This window comes from Quercus lobata, chromosome 3 (assembly GCF_001633185.2).
Source record: "Quercus lobata isolate SW786 chromosome 3, ValleyOak3.0 Primary Assembly, whole genome shotgun sequence".
Lineage (NCBI taxonomy): Eukaryota > Viridiplantae > Streptophyta > Magnoliopsida > Fagales > Fagaceae > Quercus > Quercus lobata.
The window spans coordinates 67668863-67678891 of NC_044906.1; the positions used below are offsets into that span (position 1 = coordinate 67668863).

The 10029-nt window shown below is 37.4% G+C and overlaps 1 protein-coding gene across 1 annotated transcript; it reads right to left on the reverse strand.

Moving 5' to 3' along the window:
• Nucleotides 1–782: 782 nt before the first annotated feature.
• LOC115978669 (serine/threonine-protein phosphatase PP2A catalytic subunit) lies at nucleotides 783–5218 on the reverse strand. Its single transcript, XM_031100507.1, has 6 exons — nucleotides 4504–5218; nucleotides 2614–2728; nucleotides 2221–2329; nucleotides 2068–2145; nucleotides 1426–1617; nucleotides 783–1302 (listed from the first exon to the last, which is right to left on the reverse strand). The coding sequence occupies exons 1-6, from the start codon at nucleotides 4754–4756 to the stop codon at nucleotides 1129–1131; spliced, it is 921 nt and encodes a 306-aa protein (XP_030956367.1). The 5' UTR covers nucleotides 4757–5218; the 3' UTR covers nucleotides 783–1128.
• Between the last annotated feature and the right edge of the window lie 4811 nt (nucleotides 5219–10029).

The following is a 10029-nucleotide window of genomic DNA, read 5'->3' on the forward strand; positions in this document are numbered from 1 at the left end:
TTTTTTTTTTAATTCAATAAGTCAATCACAACTAAAAATCTACAAAATATGATTCAATAAGTAATCATGCATGGGGAGGGTGAAAATGAGACCGTAGCAACTATTGAGGTGGGACCAATAGAGACGAAAAAGAGTAGGGGGATCACCGAAGTGAAAGAATGGGATTTTGCTGTCGGGGGTAGTTGACAGAGAAAAAAGGCCAAAATGGTTAACTTGCTAAAATTGGTCATATGTACTAGGACACATGTCGACTTTATATTGGGCCACCTAACCCAGTTTGGAAGAATTACTAGTTTGCAACTTTGCAATTAGCATATAAAATGTCCAACCAATAATGACTACAGCCCAGAAGACTCCAATACCAGATGTTTGGTGATTGCTGTGCACGTTTATGTCGTACCACATATTATTTTTATTTTTATGTTTAACAAAAAGGAAATACTTATTTAAATCTTATCCAGCCAATTCCTCTTACAAGTCCAGCTCAAACATCATGTTGCGTCTATAAAACCATAAAATAACAATGACCTACAATTCACCTATAACTCATAAGTTATAACCTCTCATATTGCGCCCCAAAAGAGCACTGGCCTACCGTCAAATGACTCAAATCCAAGCATCCAACGACACTTGCACTCTTCCGTGTTAAAAATTGGATAAAATCCAGAGAATTGACTAGAAAACGATTGGGTCAAAAAACTTTTTAAAGCAAATACCTAAGAACCTTTCGACCTATAAAACATTCTTCTATTTTTTTGCAAAATTGTAAACGTTTTATGCAGTTTAATTGTCACCTCAGGAACTCTGAAATAAAATACAACTGTGTCGAGAAATCTGCTCTCTACCTTAAAATTGCAAAATTACAGAACAAGATATACCATGTTATTGCCGCTTCCTCCTCCCGAAAATATACAAGAAAAACAGGCCTTTTGGTGGCCTTTTGTAAGTTCTCCTATGAGTTTCTCGAGGAAATCAACAAAGCAGCAGCAGGACAAACTCCAAACAAAAGAATCATGTTGATGATAACCCTCAACTTAAAAAACAACAAAACTCCTCTTTTTAAAGACACATCTACAATAACACAGCAGAAAAATAGGGAATTACAAGCAGCAGACAGATATATGAAAATTACAAAAAATAATCGGGAGTCTTGCGTGTGGTGTCAGGCTCAATTTGCCGAGGGGCTGGATCAAACTGCAGAAAATTCTGGTCCATATTCTCCCCAATCTCCAGTATGGCAGCCATATTCCCACAACGGTAACAATAGTTTGGAGCACTAAATACAGTCACCACATTCTTATCCTAGAAAACAAGTAGATATGAAAGTTAACAAATATGCAGTAGAAAAAAGTTAATGAGTACAAACCCCCTTCTTTTTTTCCCCAATTTTCAAAGAAAAATTATAATTCATGGGTTCACACACACCTGACACCAATTGTACCCTTCCATGACAAGCTGGTGGGCTCTTGAAATCAGTGAGAGCCCATTGGTATGGTTAAACTGAGCAGCTATATCCTGTCCAAATGTATAACCAGCACCACGAGGTGATATCCCCCACCCACATCGGTCATCAGGATCAGACCATAAGAGGTCACACATTGGTCCTTCATGTGGAACCTGATCATGCACATACAGAGGCGTCATGAAGTACAGAGTAACCAAAAACCTTGTACATTAACATTTAGAAAACAATGGATATATATTCCAATGACTGTCATGCATGTATATGATTATCATAAGAAAATAGGAAGAAGACGGAAATTGGATGCCAATTTGACAGACTGACAGATATTGCTTTTAACAAAAGGAGGAAAACTGGACAATATCGACAAAAATATTTCTGTAGTGTAAGCACTCGTAGAAAATAAAACAGGAATGCATACCATCAATATAACATTCCATACATATAAAGTATACATTTAAAAGTTAAATAAATCAGTATTCAGAGAGTATCAATACTGTATTCTAAAATATTTGCTAAATTTTTTTACTCCAATGCATATAATGAACACTTGAAAATGTTAGCCAAGCGTAAGAGAAAATGTTAACATGCAATGATACACATACCTCCTGTATACGGTCCAAGGCTCGAACATTATCCAACGTATCCAAGGATGGTGAAAGACCTCCATGCAAACAGAAGATCTACAATGATAATGAGCGTCAGAAGATGTCATGAATATAATCAAATGAACAATCAGCAACATATCTAACTCAAACCTGACTCTCAATAAGGGCTGTAAGGGGTAGATAATCAAATAAATCAGTGAAGAACTTCCAGACATTGGCATTTCCATATTTTCTCAAGCATTCGTCATAAAAACCATACCTGAGAAGGTGAAAACAAAAGCAATGAATAAAGAAATAAGGGGAAAATTCTACAAAATTGATTAGTGTGTGTGTATGTGAGAGAGATGGAGCCTAACTATATCTCTAACCTAAATTGAGTTTTTATTGGACAGGGCCAACAATATCCAACAACTCTCTCTTGTACTCAGTTAGCAAGATTTATCAACACAGTGACTTGTGCTTTGACCAGTATACAACTTCATTTGATCTAAATGTCATTACAAAAAAAAAAAAAAAAAAAAACCCAAGAAGAGCATTTCTTACACTTGAGTTATTTGCCGGCTCTCATGATTCCCTCTAAGAATTGTGATCCTATCTCTATAACGAACTTTCAGAGCCACCAAAAGTGTGACAGTCTCAACTGAGTAGTATCCACGATCTGCATACATGTAACCAAGAGAATAATAAATACTAGTACATTCATAAATATAACACTTCTAACAGGTATAGCAAATTTGCAACTCATATCACATGGACTTCACTAACAAAGACAAGAATAGCCTTTTTGGAGCTTGTTAAGTAATGAAAAAAAAAAAGTATAGAATTAAGATAGCAACATTAAAAGAGAGGGGAAAGGTAGGGGGCAATATATTTCCACAGAAAAACACATGACATGGTAACACAATCCAGCATATTATCTCAATAATGATATTGTCCTCATCAACTTCAACTGAAAACAAATCATTTATTCTTTGAAATTTAGTCATTAGTTGGACATCAATAAAAACCAAGATTGAATACCTCCAAAACAGAAACCCCTCATCCTACTTCTTGAATACATTACTTGTTATAAAAACAAAGACTGGCTTTGCAACAGTACAGAAAATTATGCTGCTATTAACACATGAATCTTCACTTGATCCTCTACAAGCATTATTCCAATTCATCTATCAGTATCACCCAATGGTTTTATAAACAACATTTTACCCTTTCTTTTTTGGGGGGAAGGGAGGTTTTGTATAAGTAAAAGGAAAAGATTCATCCTTCATGAATTATTGAACCAACAACAACAACAACAACTAAGCCTTAGTTGCAAATTTGTTGGGGTCGCCTATGAATCCTAAACAAATTAATCAAAGTTATCCACATATATTTTTTTCCACCATTCTATTTTATCCGGAGCCATATTCTCTACACTTCTATGGTTCTACCAATATCATTTTTGGTCTTCCTCGACCTTTTTTTGTTTTCTCATCTTGAATCGACTCATTTTTCTAATGAGTGCATAATTGCTCTACTCTTAATATAATCAAACCATCTCAAGTGACTCTACCTCATCTTCTCAACAATATGAGACACCCTTATCTTTAATGGAATTTCCTCAGTTTGAATCCAATCTTTTCATGTATTTTCACTCACCCATCTTAACATTCTCATTTCAACTACAATTATTTTATATTTTGGAATATTTTGTTTCTTAATTAACAGCCCAACATTTAGCACCAACCAAAATAAAGAAGCAAAAACATGGGAAGTATGTACAAACCAAAATAAATTAAAGTGACTCCCTCATTCTCTAGATAAAACAAAATGGATGTCTTAGAATTCTCGGACCTAATCCATATTGCTCATTTGTTGCACATGCAAATCATCCCCAATATGAGCTAAGCAGAGCATAGCTTAGCCTCTTGCACGTATATTAACCCACAAAATGCACTTCCAGTACAAAGTCTTTACAGTATCATCATTGGAATTTTTACAGATCTCGAAGATAAAACATGAACCGAGCTATAAAATTTCCATAAGCCAATCATTAGAAAAAAAAAAAAAAAAAAACGGTGCCCAATTACAGCCTTGAATACTTAAAAAACTACACTAGCATCTTGCATGAAAAAATCTTCCAATAATCACGATTAAACAAACTGTAACAATTGAGATCCATTACTCACCCATTCAACAAATTGAGATTGATCATCAAATGCTGTTATGTACAAAAATTAACATATAAATTTAAATCTAATTACTTAAATATATATATATACAAAACGTTTATATTCAACCATAAACAGGTCTAAGACATTTCTTCCTCAAAATTTCAATAGCTAAAAAGCACAATTTTTTAAAAAAAAATGAAAAAACCAAATAAATTAAACGCATCTAAAGCAAAATTCAAAGGAAAATTGGAAGAAAAGCTAAAAACTGTGTCATACTGACCTACATAATCGCCCATAAAGAGATAATTGGTATCGGGAGCATTTCCTCCTATCCGAAAGAGCTCGATGAGATCGTAGAACTGGCCATGGATATCACCGCAAACTGTCACCGGACACTTCACCGGCTGTACGTTCCATTCCTCGACGAGAATCGCCCTCGCCTGATCGCAAAGCGTTTTCACCTCCGCCTCCTGCAACGGCTTGCACTCCATCAGATGCTCGATCTGACGGTCTAGATCCGCGTGCGACGGCATCGTTTCGTGTCTTTTTCAGTCACTCACTCACTCTCTCTCTCCCTCCGGTCAGATCTGCACCGCCGAGATCGCCGACTTCACCGATCGAAATCAAAATCAATACCGCGAAGGTCACACCGATCTCCGAGATTCAAAGATTTTCTTCAATCGAAACGAAGATTCGTCATCGAAACCATCGATCTGTGAAGTGATAGGGTTAGGGTTAGGGTTTCGGACGAAACGAATCGTTTTGGAGATCGGTTGAGTCTCGACCTTTCGAGCATTCCTCGCTCTACTCTTTCTCTCTCTCTCTCTTTCTCTCCCAGAGTTTCTCTCTCTATCTTTTGGTGAAAGAGGAAAAAAAAATGAGAAAAAAAAAATTAAAGAAATTAAATCAAAATCGTATTTATGTGAATGAGAAAAAGAAGAGGGAAATGTAGGCAGCCACAAAAGAAAGAAATGAAATGAAAATGAAACTTTTTTGAAATGCGAAATGAAATGTGGGGATTGCGATGTTTCTTTGAAATGAAATACACACAGTGTGTGTTTTATTAGAATAATTATTTAATTAATTAATAATTAAATGATTTTTTTAAATTTTCGTCAAAATAATTGTAAGGAACGAAAGATTTTCTCTCTCCGGTGGCTCCGCCGAGTCAAAATCATAAAAAAGGAAGAGACGCGTGTCACTCCAGCTCCAGCTCTTCTTTTTGGACGTTTCAAACCTACTCACCTCGCGCAAGTTAGCAGTCCTTAGGCGTGCTGGCCTTTTTTATTTTTCTTTTTTAAAGAATTTTGAATTTTATTTATATTATTAACACACATGTCAAAATTTATTATTCAATTAATAAACTTATTTTTTTATGCATAATTTTATACTAAAAAAATTTGAAATTTAAACGTTTAATTAATAACATAGTTATTAATTTTTGAATTTCTTGAAATTTTAATGAAATATATGATAAGAATATAAAATTTAATTATTAGATTTTCAAAAGTTATATATAATAAAAAGATATAAATGAGTTTTAAGGGCTTTTTTTATTATTTAATTTGGGGATTTATTTAGCTCAGATGTTGGTATTAAGGGGTTCGATTAGATGTTGGTATTAGGGGGTTCGATTAGTCAAGAGGTGGAAAGTGTTGAATTTATTCGTTCAAAGAGAGGTACATAAATAAAAACCAAAGTGATGGACTTGAGAACTTCAGTCAAAACTTTTATATTTATTAAAATATAATAAAGTTATATAAAAGGCTAAGCTAATGGCATGTTTTTGGGCTTGATATATATTAAATTAGTATATTCAATTTGATATTCTTGAAATTTTGGTAAGTTCGGAAGATATAATAAAAACATAAAATTCAATAGTTATTTTTTCAAAATTTATATCCAATAAAAAGATATAGAGAAGTTTGAATGGTTTTTTTTTTTTTTTTTAAATATTTAAGTTGGGGATTTATTTAGCTTAAAATGTTTGTATTAGGGGGTTTGATTAGATGTTGGTATTAGGGGTTCGATTAGTCAAGAGGGAGACAAGGTTGAATTTATTTGTTCAAAGAGAGGTACAAAAATAAAAACCAAAGAGATGGACTTGAGAACTTTAGACAAAACTTTTATATTTATTTAAATGTAATAAAGTTATATAAAAGGCTAAGTTTTTATTTTTTTATAATGTTTTTTTAGAGAGTTTCAACCTATGGCGTCCGCTCCTAATGATACTCTTTATCATCAAACCAAGACACTAATTGATTTTTTGTGTAGGCTGTAATTGAACTCTCTCTCTCTCTCTCTCTCTCTCTCTCTCTCTCTCTCTCTCTCTCTCTCTCTCTCTCTCTCTCTCTCTCTCTCTCTCTCTCTCTCTCAAAAACTCTAGTCATTGTAGTATCATCTTATTAGTTATTAAACTCTTGTTTTTGAAGAGTTAAACTCTTTATCTTGTTTTTATTTTGCTTTCCAACATCAGTTTACAAAGTATCGAATTATTAATTTATAATTCTAATTGTGGGGCCCAAATAATTTATGGGCCAGGCCCATCTACCCGGGGAGAATCCAAAGGCCCAAGCCGAGGAGGGTTATGGCCCAAACTCGGCAAGATAGCCTATGGATATCGCCGAGGGCATTTCAGTTCTCGGCAGACCCAAAGTCCCCCCAGAAAGAGGGGTAAAAACGGTATAGGACTGAAACTTGGAAGAAAGATCTAAAATATCCAGGGAAAGCTGCCCTTACTGCCATTTAATACTCTTAACCTGACATAGCCGCATTCTTTGGCTTTTACAACCACCCCCAACGACTTTGGGTATGGGCTGATGGGACAAATATCAGCCTTAGAAATGTTGACCCTATACGTGGACGAAAGACAGTGAACACAGGCGAGTATAAAAGGAAAAATCAGTAATCTAGAGAGGAGGCTGGGAAAAATGGCCAAAAACCAGAGCCTCCCAGCCCACCTCCAGGAAAAAGACTCCAGGGGTGAAGGAAACATAATTATATACGAGCACCCCGAAAAACCCACCGCCTGGTGACTAAGGCCTAGCCTTTCAAACCCACGCTCTACAAATGATATTGTTTGGGACATTTCACGTGCGAACCCAATACTATTACGGTTCGTCACGAATCGTGTCCTTACAATCGGCGCCGTCTGTGGGAAGGCTTGTGTGTTGGTATAGGAGGTGGGTCGATAGAGTTTCTTTATTATTTCTAACCGTTGGTTATAGAGTTCTAGTATAAAGTTCTGCTAGGGACTACGTTTCTTGACTAGGGGCTTGGCTGAGGAGCTAACTCCTTTAAAACCAAAGTCCCTCGTAAAGAGCAAACTAGGCACTTGGTAGCGTTAATCGTATGGATAAACTCTAGGGGCTTGGCTGAGGAGCTAACTCTCCTAAAGCCAAGATCCCACACAAAGAGAAAACTAGGTTTTGGACAGAACCAAGGCATTGCATGGTCCACGGACTCAAGCCTATGGGGAAACCAACTACCTGGATGAGGAAAACTAGGTTTTGGATAGAACCAAGGCGTTGCATAGTCCTCGGACTCAAGCCTATGGGGAAACCAACTACCTGGATGAGGAAAACTAGGTTTTGGATAGAACCAAGGCATTGCATAGTCCTCGGACTCAAGCCTATGGGAAAACCAACTACCTGGATGAGGAAAACTAAGTTTTGGACAGAACCAAGACATTGCATAGTCCTCGGACTCAAGCCTATGGGAAAACCAACTACCTGGATGAGGAAAACTAGGTTTTGGACAGAATCAAGGCATTGCATAGTCCTCGGACTCAAGCCTATGGGGAAACCAACTATTTAAAAAAAAAAAAAAAAAAAAAAAAAAACCTATGGCACATAAACCTCAAAATCCATCCGAAGAGAACCCCTCGTTAACAGATGGGTTAATCCCTTAATTGCACGGATTCCCCGGTCTACCCTCGGATCCTCAGTACCAAAGGGGTTGATGCGATACGGTGCAATATATTACCCAAAAGCACAATCAAAGTCCCTCGCTACTCGGCTACCCTCTCGGACGAATTATTTAGAGTTTATCGTTCTCGAACATTGGTCTAGCATGCATCGCGCAGCACTCAGCGGTTATCCCGGGGCAAGCTTACATTTAATATTCATGCACCAAGTAGTTGTTGCAGAGAAGAAAAGTATGTATAAAGAAATAAATACATCTTTTATTAAGACAGAGGAACAGTACAGTGTACAATGAAAAGCTGAAACAAGCTTACATTAAAGCTAACTACGTAAGTAAAGAAAAATACAAGAGAATGAAGATAAAGCCGAGGAGGTAGCACAGAGGAGAGTTTGGCTACTGCTTCGAGACCTTATTCCTCCTCAATGCTTTTGCACACCCATAACTCAGGCAGCAAAAGAACCCAACTTGAGCCTCACACCGCTGAAGGAAAGGTGTAGGGAGCCGGAAGTTGAGAAGCCTTCACCAAAAATTTGCCTGCAACAAGGCAGAGGCCCTGATGGCGGAGAATCTTTCTTCTGACACACCAAAATTCTGGCATGAACAGAACCTACTTCGGATTTTGACTAAAAGGGGGAAAAACGCCCTTTCCCCTCTGTCGAAACGGAATGTTCCCTTGAATTTACGCCTCCTTTGCCCATACCTCACTACTTTGAGTCTCAGGAGGACACGGCGCCTCCATGGCGGATAGAGTTCCTTTTTCCCAACCCTCGTCTTAAACATGATATACTAAGGGAGGAAACTGAAGGATTTGCGCGCAGGTAAGGCAACTTTCTCTCCTATTTATTTAAAAAGATAAGGTGGTGGCATTTAATTCACGCAGCGTCCCAAGGAACGCTACAGACAAAATGTCTCTGGCTCGATTTCCCACGCCATCTGCAACCATGAGATTAAAGGAGTCTCGTGAAGGCGCACCTCGAACACTAGGACGCCAAAAAGTACCGCGTGACCAAACACTACGGAAATACCTCTTAATTTGTGAGCCTAGTAAACTCGCGGCCCAGGCCCGTTCTGCATGGGGGCCCAGGGACAGAACCAAGGCCTTGTATGGTCCTCGGACTCAAGCCTATGGGGAAACCAAGTAAAAAAAAATCTTACAAGTTTTATACAGAATCAAGGCCTTGCATGGTCCTCGGACTCAAGCCTATGGGGAAACCAAGTACAAAAAAGAAAAATTACAAGTTCTGGACAGAACCAAGGCCTTGCATGGTCCTCGGACTCAAGCCTATGGGGAAACCAAGTAAAAAAAAAATCTTACAAGTTTTATACAGAACCAAGGCCTTGCATGGTCCTCGGACTCAAGCCTATGGGGAAACCAAGTAAAAAAAAAAAAATTATTACAAGTTTTATAACTGCTCGGATGGGAAAAGTCCCCGGCTCAGATACTGTAAAATGTTAAGGCCAATAAAAGTGTTAGGATGATGGTGGGGCACTCCACTATTCGGTAGCCTAAGGGGGCTGTTCATTTTTGCGGGTGATATGTCTTCGAACGATTACTTCCTACACCGCATAGAGCATCCAGTTCTAATCTCGGCATTGTTTCGGGCAATTATCGTTATTCACAGGTACGCATTGCTAGTTCAAGCAATTCTGTTAAAGTTGTGGTGGCTTCTTTTTATTAGCAAGTGTTTTGGCCTTAGTTGTCATCGATTCAAATGCTATATTATTGTGCTGAGCAGTGTTTGCAAATTTGTAAAAACATAGAGACAGAACATGCGAAGTAAAATAACAACAATTTTTATTAATATGAAAAATTATTACAACGTACAAAGAGGGACTCAAACAAGCCTATACAAAAGGTGAGCTGCCGAAGCAACACTAACAT

Excerpts from the sequence above, each read along its gene's own strand:
- LOC115978669 (XM_031100507.1), bottom strand. The coding sequence starts at position 4,756 with ATGCCGTCGCACGCGGATCTAGACCGTCAGATCGAGCATCTGATGGAG. Across the intron at positions 2,330-2,613 it reads AGCCGGCAAATAACTCAAGT|GTATGGTTTTTATGACGAAT; the intron begins GTAAGAAATGCT and ends TCACCTTCTCAG. Across the intron at positions 1,618-2,067 it reads CCTTGGACCGTATACAGGAG|GTTCCACATGAAGGACCAAT; the intron begins GTATGTGTATCA and ends GTGCATGATCAG.